Genomic DNA, 27,929 nt, shown 5'->3' with positions numbered 1-27,929 from the left:
AAATATACTTACAGTTTTACATCCTGAATTTCCTCAAAATGTTTTTTCTTAATTCTGCAAACCTGAATTACATGAGCCATGTCATAGGTTTTCAATCTGGATTACACATTTTGAAATTGTGCTGTAATTTCGATAAGTGCAACTGCATCCTCCTTACTGCACTCAAAATGAAAAAAGCATCAAATTCCATAGCATCCTTTTGATAATTGCAATTGAAAGACTTCATATTTTTCCCATGTTATGATTTCAAACATTCAATGACAGAAACACAAACATATTTGCAGACATAAACACGCTTCTCCTGTGCCACTTCAATCCGATGTATTTCATGTATAATTTGCAAAGATGAATCCAGTCCAAAATCAAACTTTCATCGAATCGAAACAAAATACCAAAATATATTAATTCCAGATCAAATGGAAAAGTTGTTGCAATGCGCATTCATTCACAATATGACTGCAAATTTCAATTTTAACTAGACACGCCATTTTCTTTCGAAAGTTATGTCGAGCGCGCGACTAAGTTCAAATTTATCTGGGCGGAGTTATGTACGCATTAATAATGATGTCATTGTGTAATGACAAATCTGCGCTTGTGTATTTAGTTTGGAATACGGCATTCATTCATTCATTTACATTGTTTCTTGTTGTGTATTTTGTTTATATAATTAAACCTTAGGTAGAATAAAAAAATGAGCATATAATAAAAAGGTTACTGCATTTGTATGGGAAAATATGAACTCGTTTTGTCGGAAGGATATACTGCACTCACAAGTTCATGCAGTATTCCATCCAAAAACTCGTTCATATTTTCCCAAACAAATGCAGTAACCTATAATTACATTCAATTCTGATTGGTGGTTATTGTTTATTCAAGTCCAGAGAAATAGAATAACCACCAATCAGAACTGTTTACTGCATGACACAGCAAAAGTATTCGCATCCAAACTCAATCAAAATATTTGCAAACCGGGGATAAACTCTGTACAAAAGTGAGTATTAAATTATCTGTGAAGTACTTAAAATCATCTATAAGGAATAAGTTTGAAATGTCTCCTTTTATGCTGATCTATTTAGTCAGCGACCAAATGTGCTGAAGTGATTAAATGAAATTAGCACTGATTTAACAAGAGGGCAGATTCCAAACTGCATAAGTTAAAGTTACCTTGTTAATTTGTAGAATGAGAAGGGGTTTTCTCAACAATTTACTTTTTTGCTCACAGACACGAGTGTCTGTGTCTAGCACAGTTGTTTATCTACCTATATAAGGACCATAAACAGTATGCTCTGTCTGAACATTTCTACAAATGTTTAAACACAGATTTGACATGATCATTTCTTATGAATATAAAGTACTATATAAACGAAATATGTAAGGTTTAAAAATGCAAAACAGACTGTATTCCAACAGCATACATGATATGATGTCCGACTATAACTATATAACAAACGTATGGGTGTCCAACCTGTCTGATCATCATGTGAAAATATATTTAATGTAACCATTGGTTCGAGGATGAATGAAGAGATCCTATGGTATCTTTGGACAGAGAAACACCACAAACATAAGATACTGATTCCCAAACCATTTAGAATTTAAGGGTGTAACTATATACCCATTTACCAGTAAATTGCGATAAAAAATGCCAGAAATAGTTTATCGCGATATGAGTATAGTAATACCGGTGTACTGTTTTTTTTCTTCCCCAACATTAGTCTGTCCAGAACTAGCTTTGTGCACACCAATGTCTTTTATTAGGCTTAACACAGTTACCAAAAAAACAGTGGCTTCTGTGTATGAGCTAGTGAAGAATCCAAGAGCAAAGAGTTCTGTTTGGAATAATATTTCACTAAAAAGGGAGTCTAGCACTAATACAATTGACAAAACTGTCACTGTGTGTAATATGTGCAAAACTGAAATCAAGCACGCAGGTGGTACAACAAACCTCTTGACTCATTTACGGTATCACCATCCATCAGTACTTTCCATAAATACTGTGCTACAGAGTGATACAGCATCTAACACAACAGCCGAAAGTTCCATTAAAAGTGTACATATTGTTTCAGATCGACAACCAAAGACTGTGGATATGCTAGGTGCACAGACTAAATACAAATCTTCAGCACCAAGGTCCACAGCTATCACTTGTGCCATTGCTAGTTTCATCGTTCATGATTTGCAGTCGTACAGTGTTGTATCAAACAAAGGATTTTCAAACAAAGCATTGGTGCTTGATCCATGATATGTTGTGCCATCTAGACAGGTAGTCTCTGAGAAAATTATCCCAGATATGTATTTACAAGTCAAGGAAGATGTCAAAGCAATGCTTGCAATTAGCATCTAAAGTTGCATTAACAACTGACAGTTGGACTGCCAGAGCAATATAATCATACATTACAGTAACTGCATGTTTTATTTCTCGTGATTGGAAACTTCAGAATTATGTGCTACAAACATAGGCTCTACCTGAGTCACACAGGTGCAAATATTGCTGCAATTCTGTCAGCTGTTAATGAATGGGGAATTCCATCCAATCCTCCACTGGTAACTGACAATGCTTCAAACATGGCTTTCACAGCATCAGAAGCAGGATGTAACCAACATATTGGTTGCTATGCACACAATTTAAATTTAGCTGTCCAGAAAGGCCTGAAAATCAATGATGATAGAAGACTTCTGGGCAGGATCAGAAGAATTGTCAGCTTTTTTCACCACAGTGCAGTTGCTGCAGGAATAACCAGAGACAAAATTGAGCTCCCAAACTTACCAAAACACAAACTAATTCAAGATGTTTGTCCCCAATGGAACTCAGCAGCTGACATGATTGAAAGGTTTCTGGAACCACAACCAGCTGTATATGCTGCCATAACCAGCAATGAGGTGCACAGTGTAAACAAAGATGTATGTACCTTGTCTAAAACTGATATTAGCAATGCTGAAGAAGTATTGGTGTATTTGAAACCACTATGAACAATCACAAGTGTTGAGCACAGAAGAAACACCCACCATATCCATCATTCTTTCACTGCAGAATCAACTACCGACTACCACTGGGCAGTGACTTATGGCACCGTACAATTATGATTCAACATTGGTAAAATATATAAAAGCAGCTAATGTGAATGATCTTTCGCCCAGATATGAAGGAAACAAGGATTTCCTCCGGATAGCAACTGCTCTTGACCCCAGGTTAAAAAATCTCCCTTTTCTGACTAAAAATAATCAATTTGAAATCTTCAACCACTTGGCTCTGGCTGCATCCACTTCTTTCAAACAGAATCAGCCCAAAAAAATTAAACAAGTATGCCAGCAGGATTCAGCTACTGATGTTCCATCCTCTTCCTGCATTACCACTGTTGTCAACTGAGGATATCAGCACAACTACATCTTACCAATGAAAAGAATAAAGACAGATGAAGATGCTTCTGACTCATCCACATTAGCTGAAGTTGACTCTGTTTCTGTCTTATCTACATCTGCTGATGCTTGCATTCCTCTAATAGATGCGAGTTCTTTATCTCCAAAGATGACTAACACTGGTCTTGCTTCCATTTTTGGAGATGTATATGTTGTGAAAGTGGAGAAAAATACTAAGACTGTTCTTGAAAAAGTAACTGCAGAAATTGGGAGCTACAAGGATCAGGAGTCCATTCTTCTTACCCAGAACCCATTGCAATGGTGACGAAATCATCAACATCAGTTTCTTGTGTTTCCAGTTATACAAGAGACTTGCTCTGCATACCAGCAACATCTGTCACTTTTGAAGAGTCTTCAGTACTGCAGGAGATATTGTTTCAAACCAAGGGGCAGCAATCAGTGCAGAGAATGTTGATATTTCTGAAGAAAAACATGACTATACCTTAATGTCTCCTTTGTAAACACAATGAACTCTGGACTTTGATGGATTCACTTAAGAGGGCTAGGACACATAAACAAGTTTCTCTAGAAAAATGTTAATTGCTAATCCTTTGTTTCAAACACAGCTAAATAAGCTGATATCTTCCAAAGACTTTGTTTATTTTGTCACATTAATATTTTGTGTTCTCTCTTTTATTGGAGCAATTTATAGTTTGACAGTGTTGCCAAGTTATAGATTAAATCAAGGGGTTTACATCAGTGATTAAATTATATTATTAGGTTAATTTGCAGACGTAATATATATGCTAATTAAATACGCTTGACCTTTGGCTTGGTCTTTTCCAGTAAATACTGGATTGAAGACCAGATTCACCTCAACAGATCAAATTAAGGAGGCTCTATGTAGGGAAATGAGGCTCTACATAGGGAAATGAGGCTACCCATGGGGTGTTGAAAATGTGTACAACAAGCCCATTAGGTCAAGAACAATATTAATCTACTGATACTTATGCTGAAGCCAGTTTAAAAAAAAAAGACAAATGAATTTAATAATGAGAACAACAAAGCAACGTGTATCAAAAAATATTTTTATATTATAAACACAACATGTTATTTTCAAGGATATAATTTGTGATCCAACATTGAACAAATGCACAAAACAAATGCAAAATTAGTATGTACTGAAAAATTCATAATTTGCAAGAGTTTTACAAGTCTTCCAGCTCAAAACTCTCAAACCATTCACATTCTTTGTCCCTAGAAAGACTTTCCAATGGAACTTCATTGTCAGTCTTTATGCAGTGGTCCTCTCAACCATTTATTGCATTTGAAATGCCAGTAATTTTTCTTCTTTAGCTATTCACTGGCTTCAGAAATCATCTGCTTTGAATGGGCTGGTATTTTTTTGGTTGCCTCCTCACCAGCTTCCATGGTTGTAATATTTTTGGAAGCCTGGTCCTTCATGTATGTTGACCATTTTTTGAAAGGTTTATTTAGATATACATCCAGTGGCTGCTGTTTACTTGTGCATCCACTGGAGATTACTGCTGTTGTTTTTCTGGATTTTTCATGGAGTTTTTAACTCCATCAGTCAAATGGCCATGGAAAGGTGTGCACTTAGTGTGCGCTTTCCAAACTTCATCAATATAATCCAACATTAGGTGTTATCTATCCATGCTTTTTGTTGAACTTTCACTACAATTCCCTTTGGGATTTTTACATTTTTTAAGTTTCTTTTAACTCAAAAGATTATCATGGGTGGCAACAAGTCACCAGATGCCAGGCATGTCAATACACAAGTTAAATGGCACTTGTTACTGCCGGTACCTCTAATACGTACCTCTCTCATCATATGGGATTATACCAAATATACTTGGAAAAGAATAAACTAGTCATTTTGTGTATCTAACTTTTTCTGATGCCGTTTGAAACATGATGCAAATAAAAAACATAAAAATATGTAGTGAAATATAATATTAAAAGAAAGAAATTATCAATGACCTACATGCATGATTATAAATGATGATTATCACATTGTGTGAATCTCCTGTTTCACTGTTTGATGCCTCAGTTAAGAACGTGCCCAAAGTAAGTCACTATTAAAAACTAGCTTAGCAAGTCAATACCCTGGTCATTTGATGTAAATTGAACTTTGGTATATTTTTGAAGCTGTTTGAAATGGGAACTAAAATTTCAGAAAAATGAAATAAAAATAATAGATAAATAAAAATACAACAAAGCAATGATTTTAATCTCTTATTTTTAGCTGTAAATTTTAAAGGGCGGTACTTTTTTTATCACTTAGTAAATCTTCACAGTAGATCGTTTTATGTACAAAAATAATAGGATGACCAAAAAAAATATGAAGTTTTGTGTATGAAAAAATATGATAGATTTAATTACTTTTATGGCATGATGGTGTATGAAAAATTAAAGGATATGAAAAATAACATGAAATACAGTTACTGGGTGTTTTGGTAGAATTAAAAGCAAGATGGTTTCATTTATTTCTTTCTATTTTATTAAATGGAAGGAAATTGCTAATATTTCAGAACAAAATATGCCCAATCAACATTCAAGTCATAAATCCTATTAACGACCAATACATATTGATATATATCGCAAAACAGACATGCTATATTGCAATATATTTCCTGGCATTATTCACCCCTATTTGAATTGAGGGTAAAACAAACCAGTATGTTTTACAATATCTATAGAAGTGGCAATTAACATTCTTGTGAAGAAATTATAGAGAATGAGGGTACAATACAGTTTATTAGTGAACATGTACCCCCACATTATCAAAGATATCTGTTAATATATAAACTCCCTTTTCTCAATTGCATATTAAACCATTTTGCAAAGGGCTTTTGTCCACAAATGACACAGTTTGGTAACATTTTGCTTCCTTTATAGGTAAGTAACTCTGAAAAACAAACTGTATCAACTGATTATTCACTTTTCTTATTTGTCTGATTTTATGAGTCTACAAATGATTGTGGGGCCTTGAGTGTCTGAGTGGTCTAAAGGGCTCTCTGTTGCGAATCACAGCCATCTCAACTATGTCTGTGTGGGTTCAAGTCTAGGATTCGGCAAATGTGGGTATGTGAGAAAGCTTGCCAGTAGCTTCTCGTGGGTTGATAGTTCCTCTTGGGGTTTTCCCAGGTTCTTCCTCCACCATTAATACTGGCAGCCATGCATAGCCTATCATGTGCTGAAAAATGGTGTTAAACCCCACAACAACAAATGATTGCAAAAGAAAACACGAAAACACATCAACCAAACATAAAAGCACTTTTCAACATACATTCTGACATTCTTGTGTGTTTCCTCATGAAACTAACTGCTGTAACAGAGCTGTAAAGTTTACATGTATTTAAATGCATTTTCTCTTCTTACCGACACACTGTCATCCTGGTCATGATAAGGTTTTAATGCACCATGATAAACAGCTTTGCATTTCAATTGACAAGCTCCTGTCTTCATAACTATTCCGTAGTGGGCAGGAGGTTTAAATTTATTGCTGATCTCTTTCTTCAATCCTTGTCCAGCCTTCTTGAAAAGTGAAGCAGATGTGGTACCAATTGTTAAATCTAAGTTGGCTGATATTGTGTTGACGAGGACTTCTGTCTAGAAATAATAAAAAGCACACTTACACTGAAATGATTTGAAAAAGAAGTATACAGTTTTTATCATGGAGTTTCAATGTACCATACTCTTAATTTAAAAAACTGAGATCTTCCAGTTCAATCTATTGTCAGATTATCAAGAACTCCACTGATTGTTCACTTTGTTAACACAATCAGCCCTAGAGATAATTTTAGAGCAATAATCATAGGCTAGAGTACATCTTATGACAAATTTTAGGAAAGTTTCACCAAAACTGGCTGACTTGTACTGAAAAAAATAAAACAAGGTTTCTATCTAGTTGTTATGGAAGCCACATTTTTACTACAGAAGACTTTATGGACACATATCTGGCTTTTATGGCCTAAAAAGTTTAAATATTTGTATCAGTGATGATTTAAATTACTTCAGCATTTCTAGAGAAGTTGATAATAGGTTTTAAATCTGTTTCTAGGGAAGTTAGATTGTTGGTGGCAGTGCCACCCTGGATATATATTTAACAGAACATGTCTGAAGAAACATTTCTACCAAGTTGAATCAAACAGCCAATCAAGAGAAGAAGTCAAAATTAGGTTTTTGTTTCTAGTGAAGCAGCCTTGGATGCAAATCATTCCTACTAAGTTTAATCAAATCTGGCTTTGGCTGTTCTAAAGAACACATTGAAAACAGGTTTTTCGTGTGGTTGCTATCGTAGATAAACAACTGCTAGGGAAGCTAACCCAAAACAATTTGGACAGAGCAGTCCCTATTAAACATCTTTACCAAGTTTGGTTAAAATTAGCTGTCATTCAAAAGAAGCTGAAAATACATTTTCCACCTATATGATTGTAAAAGCATCTCCTAGGTCATGTACAGGACAAGTAATCTCTAAAAAGTGACTTGATACATAACTGCATGAGCAGATAAACCAGACAGTTTGGACAAAGTAGGCCCTATAAGACAATTCTTCCAATGCTGGTCAAAATTACCTCAGCCATTCTATAAAATAGGTAGAAATAGGTTGTCCACCTGCCAGGATGTTAATATTTTTTCTGAGACAATTTTACAGGACAAGTTATTTTTAAATTGCTAATTCATATTTTCTTCCTTTTCTATGTCTAATCTCCATGATGTTTTGTCCATGGGAAGCTCATCAAATTATGACTGTAATGTACTACATATTACAGTTCCAAAAAATTATCATGAAACAAATGTGTTCTCTGCCATATGACTAGCTGTAAATTGTCATGTTTTAAACAGTGGTAAGTTATTGGGACTACTTTAGGTTCTCAATCAGTTTCCAGTGTACTTCATGTCAAGCTGTCAGAACTAATAACAAAATAGTACCCATCCTCCCCTGACATCAAAATCACAAAGTTTGCAACAATTGATAAAATCTTTGCTTACAAGTTCAAACAATGCAATTGCACAGCCATTCAAAGCATTCCCAAACCTACTGTCATTCTTGATAGGATACTGAAAATAGGTTTTCCATATGGCTGCTATGGAATCTACTCCATTGCTAGCGGAGCCAGCCCAGACACAATTTTCATAGAACATTCATTCTCGTTTGACTACAATTATCTTAGCTGTTCAAGAGAAGTCATAAGTATATTTTCCATCTGGCTGTCATGGAAAAAGTGATACCATTGGTATGGTAATCAAATAAACACAACTCTAAAGAAGCATGTCCTAAAACAACATTTCTCAGCAGTAGCCACTGGATCAACCACTCTCTGGAGAAGAAGTTAAAATTTGATTTGCTATATGGTTACTATGGAAGCCCACCATTGCCCATGTCAGGTAATGCATCCTAAATACAATTTTGGTAGAGCATGTCCTAAGAAGCATTCCTATCACTTAAACTTGCCAAGAGGATTTGAATAAGCTGTTAAAGTAGTAAATGTTGGACAGATAATAAATGGATAATGCATGCCAGAAGCTGAGCCATACCATAAACTCACTTGTATGTTTCCTAACTTAGAGACAGATACCCTCCTGAAATAAAACAAAAAAAAGCCTAATATGATAGAATTATGCATGTATTGAGAATCAAAGATAAGGTCCCAATCATGTCTCTGAAATGATCAATAAGATGTCTAATTTATTACCAACATATAAAATGTATCCAAACGGATAGGACATCCCCAAACACAATCTTATCTCCTCTTTGAGTACATGGCTCAAATTTCTGTGCATAGTTATTGGGATTGTATAATAAATATATTGAATTAAATTAAAACAAGAAAGTCTTGCACTGCGTGTTGTAACATCAAGAATTTATCCCTGCATACTATTTTTTTCAAGTTTCAAGAATGGTTGAAATACTGAGTTGAGTATATTATTCAGAGATGATACATATTTCATGAGCAGGGCCTGGATGTTCTTTGAATGAACTATCCTAAGTAAATGTCTACCAATCATATACCTGTGCCTCATGCAGTTGTCCTTTTTGTATAGAAACTGTGATTATGCTGAAAACTGGATCTGCAAATATAAAAAGTCAAGCTGTGTAGTCAGCCATTAAGTCATGTAACCAACCATAAAGTTCTGAGGAATTTGACTGAAAATAAATTCAATAAAGTGGGACAATTTTCTTTTAAAAAATAGTGGACAACAATGTAACAAGATTCTGATCAAATGGCAAAGGAGAAGGTGCACAATATGCAGTAAAACCTTCAAATTAAGACATTATAAGACTAGGAAAGATGGTCTTAAATAGGAGGTGGTCTCATTATAGACCATAAGTTAGCTCTTTTATAAATAAATTTAATGGTTTAAATCTACAGTTGCAATTTTGTTATAAACCCTGAATGCAATCTGACTGAATAGCTCATTGAAAAGCTGTGAAAATTGTATTATGTCAAAATACAGGCTTAATGGCACCTCATCAACAAAGAAATAATCCAGGAAAATAACCATGAATAAACCTAAAACATTAGAAATGCATTTATTGAGAGATTTTGTTTTCATTTGTTTTGTTTATAATTATCATATCATTAAGAAAATTATAAAAATTATACAACTGATATTCTTCTTTCTTCCTTTGGAGCATGAGAGAAATGCAAATAATAAGCAATAGTACTGTCTGATTAGCTGACAAGTCATATGCTCACCACATTATACTGGGTTACCATAGTGATATAAAGTAAACAAAACAACATACTGTGTCAGACAAATCCAGTTGTCTAGTGGTTAGAGTGTCTGCCTCGATACGGGAAGTCATGGGTTCAAACCCCATCTGAGTCATACCAAAAACTTCTAAAAATGGTACTAACAGTTTCCTCACTATGCACATGGCATTAAGAGGTTAGTGTTAGGACTGGTCAGCCTGGTGTCAGGATAATATGACTGGGTGGGACTTGATGGTATGTCTGCGGCAAGCTGCCCCAATGCTAGACATCACTATAAACTGCCACACTGTGGACATCATAGCGATATAACTAAAAATTGTTAGAGCTATGTTAAAAATCTAAATCAAACACACACACATATTGTGCCTGTGTTAATATAGTTTTAGACTGTAGTATCTAGTATCTGACAATTCTGGTCTTTTGATTTGTTCAATATATTCTTTTATCAAGCTGTAAAATACTGATAATGAATTTTGATTCACATTGGCTAATTTAATATTTCACAGCTCAATAAAACAACGTACTGAACTAAAAAAAGTTAATAATTAAAAACAACTGCAATATACTTCACTTGAAATTTTTCAAATAATTTAGGTCGGATGAAATAGCAGATTGGTCTGTTTAATAATGAAAAGAAGAATACTCTAAATGGTGCATAATATGCCCATCCATCATTTAATAGTCCTCTGTGTAGATAACTGATAATTTCTTTCTAAAACCATTTCCCTTCTTTCAGATGATATGACCCTGACCATGCCCTTTTGACCCCAAAATCATTAGGCTTCGTCCTTTCTCTAAGTGCAAGCCAAACATACATGTTGGGCAGATCTGTAATACAGAACTACTGTTACTGTACACAAAACATTGATATTCTTTTAATGTGTTACCTTGACCTTTGTAATTTGTTACCAAGACAACAGCCTTCTTCCTTACCCCAAGAGCAAGCAATCTGCAAAGTTTAGTTGAGGTACCCTTCAGAACTAGTCTTATCGAGATGAAACCATTCTTTATTATTTCAGTGACAGTGACCTTGATCTGTGACTTCTTGAGTCCAAAATCAATAAGGTTCTTCCTCACACCAACTGTAATGCATTTACAAACTTTCGCAACCATATATGATGGTGAACTCCACTTATTGTGCGGAAATCATTTTTCTACTATCAGTCACAATATCCTTTACCTTTTGACTAATGATATACAAACATCTTAAAATAATACAATCTGCCTGAAGGTGGGCATTTAAAATCTGGTATCTCATCAACCTTCCTGAGAAGTGTGGAAGCAAAAACTTGATAAGAGTGTGCAATCTACAAAGTTCAGACTTGTCTCTTAAAATAATTATAGCTTTCATACGTGAAAAATGACATAATTTGATTTGCTAAATTGACATTATATACTACATTAACTTTGTTTTGCAGTGTACTATTATAATTTCCTTGGATACTTACATTGTCATAATGAAGTTTTTAACATGTGCTGAAATAACTCAAGTAACTCATGAAAACATTAACATGCTTGAATATTTGGTTAACCTGGAACAAACAGTAGCACAGAATTTTCTATTCCAGATCTAACTATCATTTGACTTTACTGTTCACTCATAATCTACTCATAATCTACCAGCATTTATTTTAATAAAAGCCCATGTTAAAAAATATTTTTCTTTCCGAATGAACAGACTATTTAGTACCTGTGGATTGCTAGTACTGCAAGAAAAAAATCTGCAAAAATACAGTAATGATTTCCAATCTCATGCTTCATATAGCTAGATGCAGTATATACAGAAGATTATTTTATTCCATGGGCTGCCATTCTTTGACCAAGCAAATGTACCAATACAAAAAAAAAAAACTGCACTCAAAATCTGACCCATATATTGCCCATCTAGATTTTCACAATATTCCAACAAAGAGGTTCAGAACATCACCAGCTCAATGTATACTTAATAAATGCACTAAAACATTGCTTCCAAAATCCAGGAACTTAGTATCACCATCTTCTTAGTCCTTCAATACAGCAAAAGCAAGTCTTCTGAAAAACAAGATGAAACAAAAACACTACTTCACTGCAGGCACCAAAGACCTACAGACATTCAAAAAAAGTAAGACTTTGATAGTGTCACCAACCAAACAAAAAGTATGATGAAAGCTAGTACAAGGGCAAGTGCATATCTGGTCATATCAGATGCAGATGATGGAAATATTTACCATTAAAATACACACTATATAAGAACAGAAGCCCAGTCAAGGAGAGCACAAGCATGGAGGAAAACAATATCATAACCAGAAGGCTCAACAAGAGATGGTATAATAAGAAAACCCTCCAAAAAGCAATTTCATGCAATGTGCAGAAAATACATGGCCACCAGCTCAATTATTGAAGCTAATTTTTAGGTACCATATTTATGCTTTGACACGAACAGATTTTATAAATTTATTTCCAGTCTTTAAGCTGATTTTTATAATCAATTTGTCCAGCCCTAGATAGGTACTGAAAATTGTAAGCTGGTAAAGCTGGAGAAGATTGTAAAGGAAATGTGTCATGAAAATGCTGTAGCTGGATACTGGAAAAGAGATAATAATAATAATAATAATACAATTTCATGTAAACAGTCAAGGAGTTGACATATAGGTAAATACTGCTGCAACGTTTTGCATATGTGTCTTATACTGTCACATAGGTAAATTCTGCTGCAAAGTTTTGCATATGTGTCATACAATGTCATATAGGTAAATACTGCTGCAAAGTTTTGCATATGTATCATATACTGTCATATAGGTAAATACTGCTGCAAAGTTTTGCATATGTATCATATACTGTTATATAGGTAAATACTGCTGCAAAGTTTTGCATATGTGTCACATACTGAGTGAAATAATGATATAACTGTATTGGGAATGTTAAATATTTTTATTTAAATCAAATTCCAAATTAGTTCTAAGTTACAGACCCTTGTATCATTCCTTACATGTATATTCTTTAATGACCCCACACATCCACACCCCCACCCCAACCCTCATCAGTTTTAATCATTAACTCCTCAAAGGACATTACTGAATGTCCGGCTGAGTTGTATTGCTTTGCAAGTTTCACACTGATTTTATCGTGGTTATTTATGTTTTCTTAAGTTAACAGTTTCATGAACATATTCGATGATATATATTTTCTATATCAGGAGATATTCAGGTTTTGGCCCAATATCCTCAACCCTGTTTGAGAGTAAAGGTAACTCATGGAGCTGAAGTTTGGAATGAATCATTCCCTGGTGAATGTTTGCAAAGCAATGTTGGTCTTTGCAATATATGTGCCTGTATTTGTGGTACTGTCCAAAAATAAGCTGGCATGTTCCAAGAATCAGTTTTAGGTCTATGGTATGCAACCATAGGAACATCTTCAAATATGCCCATAAAATGCTCAAAAAGATTTAATATAGTGCCAGTGCATGTGAATGATCCATTGTAAGTATGGGGCACTGAGGGGGTAAATGAAAGAACAACTTAACTTTGATTGGATGCGGTGGCTTGACACCACATCCAATAAAATTCATAGACCCAAAGCACAGAAATATCTGCATGATATGCCAAGGTGTAGATGGGATATTGCATCGAGTAGTTCATTTTACCTGAGTAAAGATGGTGTGGATATATATGTCTATAACTGTGTTTACCTTTCCCATCTTCTTGCATAGTGCCTGAATGCTCAATGTAAACCTTGCTTGGGGTCCTGCTCGCTTTATTCTGTAAAAAAACATCTGCGATGTCGGATGCTACCTGGTACAATTTTTCATCACTGATGAGGAGAAAGAAGTATTCAACTGAGCACTCAACTGACAAATCATTGTAAAATTTGTTGATTTCATATAGAAAACATTTGAAGTAACGTTTAAATTTCCATTCTCCAATTTGCTGGATGCAGAAACTAGCTGACTTCTGTGACTTGTTACGAAGTCTTTTCAAGACTTTCTCAATTTCTTCAGATAATTTGTGCTTTTCCTTTCCTTCATTTTTCCAAAGTGGAACACTCAATATCCTCTCAGTATTCTTATCATATGAGCTTGATTTGCTAACTGAAATGAGAAATTAATTCACCATTATTATCTCTCTGTACACTGGTTTTATCATACATCTTTAATCAAGTAAAGGACAATTCATAGCAGACAGAGAAAACACATTTACAAACATTTATGCATTATTGATTCTTCTATCCTCCCAACCAAATGAATTAACCATGCCCTGTAACCTTTGGAGTGTCTTAAAATTCACCCAGAGCAATGTCTCTAGGAGTTAATAAATATTTACGTTTTGCGCTGAGAAGCCAAACTATCCAGAAGAAGTTTAAACCAAAGAATGAAATAACAGAAGAAAAAACAATATGACATATAAGGGAGCCAAAATATAAGTGTACAGTGAAAAAAATATGAATGCTGGTTAGAACCATTATATTGCTTGTGTATGTTTTACCTCAGGAAGTACATCATTGCAAGATCATGTTACAGTTTGTACATTGAGAAAAAATGAAGAATGTAGTTACATTACAAGGTAGTAGAAAGACATAATAATAATAAATAATATTAATACTAATAATAACTTGATGCAATTATTTTGGGTGTGTCTCTGTACATGTCAATTATTATCCCTTAAGGAAGACCTTAATTTAGGTTGAAAATGTAGGGAGACTTTGTCATTTTCCACTGTGCGGCTTTCCAACATTTGTGTCATTATATAAATATTTATGCTTTTGGTTTGCATTCCCAAAAAACCATTAAATTGTGTTTTTTGTTCAACCCCAAGAAAACTATTAAAAGGTTGCTATGTCAGTGTCATATATATATATAGATATATTTACTTATCATTATATTGTATTAAACTTAAATGTACACCTGTACACAACAATATTCAACACAGGAAAGGAATAAATACCAAAATCCACTGCAATGCATAGGGATGCTAATATTAGGTCAATGCAGTTCCATACAAGTATTTTTAAATGCTATTTGATAATCCTGAATTTCAAAGACTTCCAGAGTATGAACAGTTCAAGATCATGTCAAATGGTTGCTCTTAAAAGAGGTGGTCAGAATGACAGGTGTAAGTAACTTGCCATATTGTCCATCTTTACAAAACTCTATTGTGGAAAGATTTTAGGGTTAAAAAATAAGTTGAATGCCGTAATATAAATCTGGATTACATCATATTCTTTACAGCTTTAGCTCATAGGAATACATAAGTAAATTTGAGCCAATAAGTACAGTATGAAAAATGAGATGTATTTAGAGAATATGACAATAAACCTCACATTGTCCAACTGCAAGTAGAGGTGAACATGACAAGAATTTTGGTTGATTAAAGTTCATATTTACTAAAAAAAATTAATTATCTAATTTGATTTTATACACATTAAATTTACCTACAGTCTTGGTTTTGAATAGGTATTTGCATACTATTGACTGTTTTGTTGTTTACTAATAGACATGTGTAAGTTAAAGGAGTAAGCTTTTAAACATAATGGAATCTTATACATAAACACCCACATCTTCCTTTTTTTATGTATGTCCCAGCTGCCAAACAAGAGGCTTGATTCTCCTGGCAGCATCTCATTTTATTTTCTATTTTGTTTTACTTCTTTTGGTAATTTTATGTTAAAAATTTCTCTTTTAAACTCGTTCATCCTAATTTTTTTAATTACAATTTTTTTATATATAAATTTTATGTTAACACTTTCTTTTATCACTCCCATCGTAGGACAGGCAATCAAGATAGCTGACAATAATATTGCAGACTATTATCATTATATGAAAGTAGAAGTGTCGAGTCACAAATACAATATTTGTAAAATTGTTTTGTATGTCTCAACAATGTCCATGCAGGTTTGAATCTCGCGCTTGGGCATGAGAAACCCTGCCAGTTGTTGTATTGTCAATTAAAGCAGAAGTCATTTAACTTACCTCCATTATCTATTTCAGGAGTAATGAAAATTTCAGCATCACATGTAGCATCTCTCAACAAAACAATTACTTTTTTGTTGGGGTAGGTCCATAGAATCTTCTGTTTTCCATGATTTTCATTCTCTCCTACATGAATTATAAAGAAGTAGGAACAAGAAAACAATATTTTTAAAACAAAATTCAATATACATGTATTTCACTTATTTTCAATCACATAAAGCAAAATATATAGGAAATTATTCTGAGAGGTTTAGTTTTTCATGTTTGTAAAATGTTCTCATAGCACTATGCTAAATGAGATCAAATTGTTTTGTAATTAAATAGCAATTTGTTTTGAAGCTGTATCACATAAAATACTATTTAAAGCTGAATGAAGAACAAACTATAATGTATGTGTAATTTATATAGTGTGCTTGATATTTTTTCTGTGATTGAGGGAAGGGACTTTTTTGTGCCTATGTCCATGAAATTTTTGCCTACCTGATATTTATCAAAATGTTTACTGATATTACAGTTCAAGGTCTAGCCTTGTTTACAAGCTTAGAAGATTCTAGAAACAAACTTGTTTACAATTTAGAAGAAATTTCAGGAATTCCATGACATCCCATTGCATCTTAGGTCAAGTAAAAATTTGTATATATTGTCAGTTGGTAACAAGTATTTTCATTCATCTCTTATAATCAGTCTCTGTGAATCTAGCTTACAACAATAAATTTGAGTGGAAGTATTTATTCAAATTATTGGAATTAACGAAGTGCTCATTGACTTTTTGGACTAAAACACATTACTTTGAGATTATTGTGAATACATTCAAAGACATTCTGGATAACATCATTGATATATCAGATCAGGACATTCAAGACTACTTGTAAATGAGGATATTCAAAACTAATGGCATATCAGGACATTCAAGATTATTGGAATTCATTTGGAACATTCTATATACTTGGACACTTTAGTAGGACATTTAGGATTATTTGGGATTTTGTTCTCATTATTGTGTCTTTTGAATTTTATGGAAATCAGCTGTTTGCTGATTGTTACTTAAATTATTTGTTTCACTTCCTTTTGGCTACTTTTTTAAAATCTAGAGTCCTCAAGAGATAAATTAATTGTTAGTCACATGTCACAGGAAATGAGATAAGGAATTTAAGCAACACATAATAACTTGCCAACATAAGCTGTTTAAATGTTGTTTCTGTATACTTTCAGCATGTATATATAGACATTAGCAATGTTTCATATATGACTTTGAATTTTTGTAATTTGGCTCCCAAAAATTGCCAAACATGTCTTATGATAATAGGGTCAAAAATGTAAATAAAGCGAGCTAAATAATTTTTGTGGTATCTGAATTGCTATGAGGAAACAAATTTCACAGTATAAAATTTTCCCTAGATAAAAATAGTTCACTGACTGATATTCAGCCATCAAAGTTTCAGTATAATCCAATAATGTGGAAGTAGATTATCAACGATGAACATAATTTTTTTAAATACCTGTATTTTGAGAGTTTTTCACAAAATGTCCTCAAACATAGGCCAGAGGGAAAAAGCAAACTATTACTTTGCATCTACAGTAGCCACCTATCAATAAAGTTTTAATACAATCCTCAAAATTGTACAATAGGAGAAGCAATGGCAAATTGAATTTCTGAAATATGACCTATTTGACAATTTTCAAGACAATTCCCAGAAAAATGGGTCAGGATGAAAAAATTATATATATATATATATATATATATATATATATATATATATATATATATAGATATATATATCACAGATGGACGGAAGGACACATGGCTAGACTGACAGAAAAAACTGATGCACAGGAACAATAGCAATATTCCACCCCCTTGCTCAGTGCTACAGTGACTCTGATTAGCGTTCTGAACTCATGACACAAGGGGGATGAGCTTGAATTCTTTCTGTAAGATCAGCATGGATAGTTGTTGTGAAAGGCACTTCACTATTCTGATAAAAAAGCAAATAATTGTCTTTTGTTATGTCCAAAATCTGAGGAATAAAATAATTCCAATAAAATCCAAAATCTTTGAGCTGAGTGGTGCAAGATTGACAGCAGATTAATGATTGTGTCTTCACTGTAAATGCAATGAATACAAATCTTTGTACACCACTCCCTCGATAACTCGCACCCGGATAACTCGCAATCCCGCTTATAACGTGGTTTTTTGGCGAGGCTCCCGATTTTTTTCCATAGAAAATATATTTTAAATATCTTTAAAATATGCTGAACGTGAAAAAATTACGCGAAGAATTGGTCAGTTAAACCTTGAAACCCGTGAGTACTTCTGTGATAACGTAATTACATGCCAGCTTTGTTTTGATGAACAACTTGGGGAAGTGTTTGTTGCATTAATAAATCAATTAAAAAAGACCTGTGTCATTTTATCACTTTGAATATGTCTTTTGTATCAAATCAAGCAAGGGAGGTACAAAGAAAAAATTCAAAGGCATGCAAATCTGAGCATAAGTTCTTGTGGTCACTACCATTATCAAAATTCATTTTTTTTAACCAATCACCAAGAAGTGTATTACCCTATAAATATTAAGATTTAAATAATAGTGAACATGTCTGTGTTTTGTTTATACATGGCTCTAGGTGAAACAATGTTAGAAATATAGGCATGCAGATGAAAGACAGGCAAACAAAACATATTGTCTGAAAATTAACAGCCTGAAACACATGCAAGATAATTCTAGTTCATTTTGAAAGACACATTCTCCATTGATGAATTTTAATACAGAGTTTCTTCATTACCTTCATAAAAGTTAGAACCTGCTCCCAAATACTCCGCCATGATGAAACCAGAGATCTGTTCTGTCTTTACGAAAGAACTTTGCTAATCATCATCATCAACCAATGTGATACACCTGCAAATGAAACAAAAACTTGTCAGTAAAAGAAAGAGGATATAACTGCCAGCTTGCTAACTGCTTAGAGTTTCCAAAATTAGTTGCAAAAAGTTCTAATTTTGCTGTTGTTAGAGTTTCTAATACATATTACAGTGTAACTCTACTATTTCTATATCTATTTTCCAGCAAGTTAAATATACTTTGCAAACATAACTGCCATTAGTAAATAAACATTTAAACATGCCCATGCATAACTATTTGTACATCTACTGCGAGTATGCAGTATAGCCTTCATGCAGTTGAGCTGTAACACGGTTAGTTAATCCATATTGATTGCCTGACATAGAAATCATCTCTAAGTAACACATGGTCACCTTTGAATTTTACTTCACTAAGGTGTTCATTTTACAGTATAATGAATACCCGCTCCAAAGACAATTTGATATAATATTTGTGATATCCTTTTACCAATGTCTGGTTACTCAAGTATGTACTGGTCAGAATCTTTGAAATGGCAATCAGTAGCGCAAATACAGGGATTCAGTTAGGTAATTTTAATCTGTATTCTACAGAGATTTGAACTGGATTCCACAGTTTATGGCTCCTGCATTGCCTGCACACATTAATTCATATAATATCTCAATCATGCAAACATCACAAACAAACGATGCTACGAAGTTGCAGGTACAGGCATCCAAGTGTAGCAGTCCTTTGTACAACAATAAGTCGGGCATGACTGACCCTGACTATCACTGACCAAAGGATCTCAATGATCTGGCCCTACAATCGAGATATATCATCTTAAAACAACAGTATTGTGCAGAAACCATTATTTTATTATTAGCCTTATATGATCATGACCTCTAACCTCTACACCCCAGAATCTAGAGATTTCTTGCCCTAACTATGAGCTCTCCTCAAATATTGGCCAAAGTAAGTGGTCAAGAACTAAAGTTTATTATGGAAAAACTGTTTTGGTTCTTTCTTGTGTTTCACCGCAAGATCCATAGGCGTAAATTGCCCAACATGCAAGTCATTCAGAAACTTTGGTGAAGGTCATGGTGGAGAAGTGAAATTTTTGTGAAGGAATCATTTTCTTCCTTTAATCAGTGATAGTAATGTTGGATCTTTGACACACAAATAAACAGGCTTCTTCCCTAGTATAATTGCAAGCTATTAACAAGGTCTGATCCTGGTTTGTGTTGCAGATCTAAAGTCTCTCTGCAGAAACTATTTTACCAGTTACAGTGACCATGACCTTTGACTTATTCAACCCTACACTGACATGCTTATTTTTTACCCCATATGCAAGCTATACATACAGCTTGGTCAAGCATGCGACATAAATCTGTTGCTAATTTGCAAAACCATTTTTCTTTCAGTCACAATGACCTTGACCTGTGACATATTAATCAGTCATACTCAGTCTTCTTCCTTACCCAATGTGCAAGCTATCGACAAAATTTACACCAGGTATATGTTGCCAAACAAATGATATTAAGCAGAAAACAGTTTTCATCTTTCAGTTGCAAGGCCCTTGACCACTGGCCTATTGATCCTAATACTGTACTGGCAGGCAGAAAACAGTCTGCATGCTACGCATTTATGAATTGATTTGGTGTTGATGGCACAGCAACATAAGCAGGTTATTCAGTGCCTTAGCAATCAGATTTAAGTGCCTTGCCAAAGTACACACCATGGTAGTTGACCAAGGCTGGTCCCATGCTTTGATTCATAGCTGCACCCTTTTGGATCTCTAGTCCAGCATACAAACCACTGTGCCACTGTGGCTCCTGTATTATAAGTTTTAAAAAACCAAAGAAAGTGAAAGGGCATACGGTCTCATAATACATCAAGCGTATTCGAAATAGAGGTTGGACAAGTGCATTTACAATCCTTAATTCTGTTGGAGATATACAGTGATTACCTCTCTTATCAACCCGTTCTCTTCTGCAGTCTTGTGACACTGATCTGGATGGTGAAATTGTACTCAGTATGTTCCATAGAGATAAATTAATCAAATTTACAATACATGATTCTCTGGCTAAAGCAGTTGGAGATAATAAAAGCACCTTTATTGAAGACAACAATAATATCAGACTTTTCTAAGTTCTAGAATATGTTAGATTAATTAATCAGCATCCCTACTTCCATTAGCATGAAGAAAATTTCATTGGCATACTCACTTCTATTACATTTTTTGTCAGATGACTAGATTCTGGCTGTTAAATGTAGGATTTCAAGTAGCTCTTTTTAATTTTTAATTGCCTAAATTAATCAGATTCACTATGTATGATACTCTGACTCAACTGGTTGAAGATACTAAAAACTTTTATTGAAGATAATAACATCAGATTTTCCTCACTTCTAGAATAAAGTAGTTCAAGGAAAGATGACATTATCTTTCTCTGAGCAGCAAATGTTCTTCAGTATGTTAATTATAATGTTCAGTGCTAATAACTGTGGTAATTAATGTTCACAGTAACATTTTTGTCCTGTCATGTTAATTAACCCATGCTTACTGAACATCAATGAAAGTCAAACACATGCCAATATAAATGGGTATGGCTGAAAAATACTATAACAAAAATAGGTATTAGGCATGTCTGACATTTCTGAGCAGGAACAACTAAAAAGAAATGTTGGGTAATCATTTTTCCCAATGTGGAAGTCCTGACAGGCGACCCAAAAATGTATGATACTTGATAAATTTTCCTGTGATAAACATGCAATCAATGAATTGTCCCTACGGGGATCTACAAACGTGTTCCAAAATTATCTTTATATATTTTCATCACTGAGTGTTGGGTGACTGCTTTTATAGGTAAGATGCCATACCAATCATCGACAACATGTGTCAGTTTCTCATCACCCGATACAATCACAGTCCATAATATTAAACAGGACTTGCGAATAGTCATCTATTGTCAAAACATCAATATATGAAAGTATTATGATTCATTTTTGGCTTAACACACTGTATGCCTCTGATGTAGTATTAAGCCTATTTAATGGTCAGTTAAGAAATGGGCATTCACTTTAGAGCATGTAAAATATATTTCTGTTGGCTAATCTAAGCTAATGGAATATTTAAAAGCAGAAAATAAATTAACCACCAAGAAATGCAAAGTATTAAGCCTTTTTATTGGGCATTTATTTTAAAGCATGTAAATGTTATCTCTATTGGCTAGTCTAAGCTAAAGTCATCATCAAGAAATGGAAATTGTTCTGTTATCTTTCATTTGCCGATCTCAAATAAATTCAATAATTGTGTAAGCTTGTATGAAGCTTTCCATTACCAGGACTGATTGTAAGTTACAAGCACTGTGTATAATTAGGTCTAGCTATATAATACATACTGGTCTTTGCAAAACGACTAGAAATCCCTGTCAAGATTGACATTCTTATCTCCTTACATGGCTCTGCCAAATTTAACTGTACAACTGAGATTTTGTTTCATTAAAATGAAATGAACCCTTCAACAGAGTATTGATTAATTACATGTAGTCTTATTCCCTTACATTCTGCCATATAATGTTTTATGAAAGATGAAAATAATCATCTCAGTAGAATTCAACTATATCGGCCACCTACCCCACCCTGATGCCAAAAAAACCCAAGCAACAACTTAACATTTATAGTGTCTTAAGTATTGCAAATCGAGGTCTTGAGCCAAATGCAATGATTTTCTGAACAAAGCACATTAATACCAGTATGTTAATGAGGGATGTGGCATGACCTGTCAATCTGCTTGCAACATGCTGGGGTTGTAAGGCCCCAAAATATGCGTTTCTAGTTGGTCGTCCATCCATGTTGCTAAGTGCCAACCCTGGCATACAATATTAATCAATACAATATATATAATGTTTGCAAAACAAACTACCTAGTACACCTAAATTAATTTTGAAACAAATGAAATAGGAAACACATATAACTTTTGCTTAACTGATATTTATTGTAAAATTACACCCGTGTATGAAAGACCCTCCAGACACAGCACCAGTTTCATGGGAAATTTATGTTTTATGTCCTGGAAATATGGCAAGTGCTGCTAATACCAGTGCAAGAGTATGCTATACATAAATCTGCTTGTGGAATAATTTGGTGGTGTATAAATGTTCCACTCTGATTGGCATGTTCATTATCTGTCATTTCTGATTGCATGAGTTTGTAATGTACTGTATAAATAAAATAGGTATCCAGTGCATGGTAAATATTTAGGATTTTGGCTTTTGCTTTAAAAGTCAAGATGTTCACTAGCTATTAGTCCATTTTATTGTGTTTATATCAGACATTGTTGTTGTTTTTTTGTTTTTCAGAACTTATTAGTTTCTCACCTCCAAAATATTTTGATGAATTTGTTAAAGTATCAGTGTTTGTTTGCTTTTAAAACAACTCTATCAGGAACAGCCAAAGGCAACAAACTCTGCTTCCCTTTATAAATGCAGCTTCTAGCCCATCAACAACATGACTGAAACAACCAGGCCAAGATAAGATAAGGCTAGCAAATCAGCCAGATTTCTCTTCAACATGAGGGAGGAATTTAAATACAATTAATTTACTCCCAGAAGAATAAAAAAGAAATTGCATTAGCCCATAATCACAGCAAATATATCTTATGTACTACATATGTCTTTGGGGGCCCGGAGTGGCCGAGAGGTCTAGAGGGCTCACCATTACGGATCACTGCCATCTCACCTCTGTCTGCGTGAGTTCGAGTCTCAGGCTCGGCTAACATCAGTACGTGAGAAGGCCTGCCAGTAGCTTCTTGTGGGTTGGTGGTTCTTCCCAGGGTTTTCCAGGGTTCTTCCTCTACCAATTATACTGGTCACCATGTATAGCCTATCTTGTGCTGAAAAATGGCGTTAAACCCTACAACAACATATGTCTTTGATCATAGCAGAATTTTGAAGGCAGCATTAATGTCAGTCAAGAAAGGCAGAACTGAATATTTTTGGAGGACACAAATCAAGTAACAGCTTGTCGGTGATATTTAAACATATGAAACAAAAAGAAACTGCACCACTCCTCAATCAACACCCACCACCCTAAAAGATGGTACACATTTCATTTAAATGCTCATGCAGTCATACTGTCTTCTACACCTAATACAACTGCCTAAATTGAATTGGTGATCTCATGTCCAATTAACCATGGCTAATTGACAGCAAAGCAAGTTGGTAATAACAAGTTTTCATATAGACTTTACATAGGCCGCAGGGACACCAGTTGGCCAAGTGTCCCTGTGAGTTCTAGTTTTGGGCTCAGCCCATATGGATGTCAGAAAGCTTGCCAATAAATTTCAAATGCTCAATGGTTATTACCAGGCTCTTGCCCGGGTTCTTCTTCCACCAGTTATACTAGCTGCCATGCCAAGCCTATCATGTGCTAAAACATGGCATTAAACCCACAACAACAACAATTTATGACTCATCTAAATGAGAATGGAATGTTTACATGACACACCGAAACATGCTCAAAACCCAAAGTACAAAGTATTTACATGTCTTTGGTGTATATATCAGTCTACACCGCAATATTATGATTTGTAATTGTTGTAATGTGTGTGTGTATGTATTTCATTTGAATTTTTAACGTACCGGTAGCTTTAACAAAATTTCAGTCATATCAGTATCATGCTTGCAGGTAAGAGTGATGTCTAGCACTGAGGCATCATGCCTCAATCATGTAGCATGATGTCCCACCCAGTCACATTATCCTGAAACCAGGCCGACCAGTCCTAACATTAACCTCTTAATGCTGAGCGCCAAGCAAGGCAGCTGTTAGTACCATTTCCAAGGTAGATGCTCTAACCACTAGGCCACATAAGAGCGGTAAATCATTTTAATAATAATAAGAATAATAATAATAATAATCATTTAAGCTATTTGGATAAAAATTATTTACTTATTGCCCATTTCTAGTACAATTCATATAATTACAATGCTCAGTCACACTTGACTTCACTCGACTGGTCAGAAATTAAAATATATTCAGGAGCAAGATACTTAATGTGACAAATATCATGTTATAAAGTAAAAAAAGACAAGGAGAAAAGCCTCAACAAGAGGTAAAACTATGACTATGGTGGTATGTGTTGCCATTGCATTCCCTAATTCATACTACTTTCTGTCAAACAATAGGGATCTCAGCATTGTTTTTTAAATGGAAAGTTGTTCTGATCCACATTTCCTATACTCAGGTGATAAAGGAACATATGTACAAGAAGAGGGTGACGTGGCCAGGGGAATGGGTCTGATAGGAGTTATTCTATTTGATTTTTTAACTTGTCAAAACGTATTATATATATATATATATATATATATATATATATATATATATATATATATATCAGCAAATACTTTTGGCACTTTCATACTGGACACTTTCATTCGGTATATCATAATACATTCGTTTTCGTTAGTATTATGGTTAAAATATGTATATTCCGGCTTTCGGTCTTTATTAGTAACATAGAACAGAACGTATCCAATCTAGACCAACATGTAGGTATCCACTTTTTGTTGTTGCTAACATTGCTGGTTAGTAATGTAAGCAAAGTATAAAAATAAAAAGCAGAGACCTACCTGTTGGTCTAGACACAGGCCAACTGTTCGTTTATATATTGAGAATGTCTCGTGAATATTTAGAACAGCTTGTCTCGCGAATATTTAATATTTAAAGAACCAGTATTTAAAATTTGCACACCAGTGCGTGAAACTTCGCAAAGAAATACAGGAGTATTGCCTGCGTAGTGAATATTAGCTGGTAGTTTTCTAAAAGTTGACTTTCACATTATTTGCAATTATCAAATTTATATTAAATTTACCGTCTTAAATCGGCTTTTCTTTGGATTTAAAATCGAAAGTAGACAAGACGACACGTCCTACTATCAATCGGACGTACCTCGAGCTTTTGCATCGTACGCTAGGAAAGAGACGAAATTACTCCGAATGGTCATACTCAGCCTGGTTCTTTGTATTTTAGTGACTCCCGCTTAACAAATATGTATGACATTTACAGGTGATCAGTCTAAAGTTGAACTTAACAGCCAAACACGTTAAACCATGCGTACCCTAAATTGACTTCATAAGCGCCCCGCCCCTCCCCCACCTGTTCCTCCTCTACGATTTCACTTCTAAACATGTCTTGTCCTACATGTAGTACATCCATAAACTTAATAGCTGACCACTACTTGTTTGACTGCCTCCCACCCTCGTGTGGCTGAGTTTTTTGTCCAGCATGAATATTGAATATGCTTTTCTTTCTTTCTTTCTTTCTTTCTCAACGCTAAGCATATCTCAAGTCATTTTTAATCGTAATAACACGGAAAGTCATTTTGAAACTTATTTTTGCTTACATTTAGTTTTATAGTCGTCTGTCTAATGGATTCTATAAATAACATATTAGACACAACGAACGTGTTGAAGAATACCAGCGAAATCAGAAGAGTCCAATACAAACAAAGCCAAGATGTTTAATACTTGAATGAATAATTGAGAGATTAAGTATAGTCATTAACCCGTATAATATTTCCCTATATTTTCTACTCATATTGATTAAGGTAGATGTATTTTTAATTATCCAAAACATAAGGAACAAAGACAACGAAAAGTGCGTGATTGTATTGAATATAAAATGAATAAGGAAAATACCAATACATATCGACTGCAGTTGTGATTGTTTCTGATGTGATGCTGTATACATATTATTTTCAAGCGTTTCAGCATTTCTGTAAACTTTGTTTAGCATAAATAAAAAGCAAAGATGTCGATAGATCGCCACTACATAACTCTTAACAATCAATATGAATTATCCCGGTGAGTTGAATACCTCGCTCTATTGTGTCATTCTATCATGCACAAATCAAATTAATTCTTTAACTAAACTGCTAAAATATCAGGTCACAAGCCTAAGAAATATTTGGTCAGCGGTAACTATGTATTCTGACCAACACTATTATATACTGACCAGTAGCCAATAACTACTATCCAACATACAGTTTGAATGACCAACATTGAACTATTTATCATGTAACACCGCACTATGTTTTCCAATATGTTGTTGGAGGGACCAACTTACGGTCATCAGCTATACCATACACAACGCTTGCTATACAGGACGCCGTTATAGTGAAAAGCATCATAGTCATTCACTATCAAACACCCAAAACCGACTATCAAACACGCTGGTGCAGTGGCCGACATCCAGTGATACCATTAAGTACCTCACGCTTGCCATCGACTACACTGCCGAAGTTACCAAACTTAGTATCATATACACAGTATTATTGATGAATACCCAATTATCTAGTACATAACATCACACACGTAATACATAACACGTTAGAATCAGTAACATCAAAATGACCAACATTTAGTCATTTACTAGCCAAAGTTCCATTTTGCTAGCCAACACGCCGCTGGAGTGATGAATAAAGTGTCCCCTGTTATCCAACACTTTGCACATACTATTCAAAAAACTCCGTTGCAGGGAAATGCACTTGGTCATGTTCTATACAACTCTGTATTAACCAAAATCCAGTCATTTGCTACTAATAGCCTACACTTTTGTATACAACACGTCATACTTACTATTCAACACGCCATTTGACGTGACTGACAGGACAGAACTATTACCTAACATGCAGGAATCCTTACAAATACGTATATATAATATTACATTCAAGGGTATGAGTTACTACCTATATACAAAGGCGCAAGTGTAGAATGCTATCGTGTGAAGAGAATTCATGCTGAGGTAGGGTATCGCACACAGGGTAGGAGTGCCTTATGATACACAAACATGACGCACAAGTGTAGAAGCTATTGCAGAAAAAGTCATTATCACACAGGGGAAGGGTATTACGCACAGGGTAGTAGTGATCACAAATCGTATGTACCCAATAGTATAGATGTGCTTACATATGCTCCATATATACACATAAGCGCTGGAGTGCACACACATACACAGAAAGAGAGCTTTGGTTTTGTGTATGCATACACT

The 27,929-nt window shown here is 34.4% G+C and overlaps 1 protein-coding gene across 1 annotated transcript in view; it reads right to left on the bottom strand.

The window, feature by feature from the left end:
- Positions 1-25,836, bottom strand: part of LOC149795851 (uncharacterized) — an 85,307-nt gene extending 59,471 nt beyond the window's left edge. Inside the window, exons 1-6 of the mRNA XM_089963866.1 lie at positions 25,753-25,836; positions 18,829-18,941; positions 16,045-16,170; positions 13,768-14,166; positions 9,395-9,453; positions 6,760-6,990 (exon numbers count right to left, since the gene is read on the bottom strand). Coding sequence (XP_089819992.1) covers positions 6,760-6,990; positions 9,395-9,453; positions 13,768-14,166; positions 16,045-16,170; positions 18,829-18,868 — 855 coding nt within the window. The 5' untranslated portion in view covers positions 18,869-18,941; positions 25,753-25,836. The remainder of the gene's footprint in view (positions 1-6,759; positions 6,991-9,394; positions 9,454-13,767; positions 14,167-16,044; positions 16,171-18,828; positions 18,942-25,752) is intronic.
- Between the last annotated feature and the right edge of the window lie 2,093 nt (positions 25,837-27,929).

The sequence above is a fragment of the Sinohyriopsis cumingii genome, chromosome 7, assembly GCF_028554795.1.
Source record: "Sinohyriopsis cumingii isolate HCF-2022 chromosome 7, ASM2855479v2, whole genome shotgun sequence".
Classification (NCBI taxonomy): Eukaryota; Metazoa; Mollusca; class Bivalvia; order Unionida; family Unionidae; genus Sinohyriopsis; species Sinohyriopsis cumingii.
This window is presented reverse-complemented; position numbering and strand designations above follow the sequence as displayed.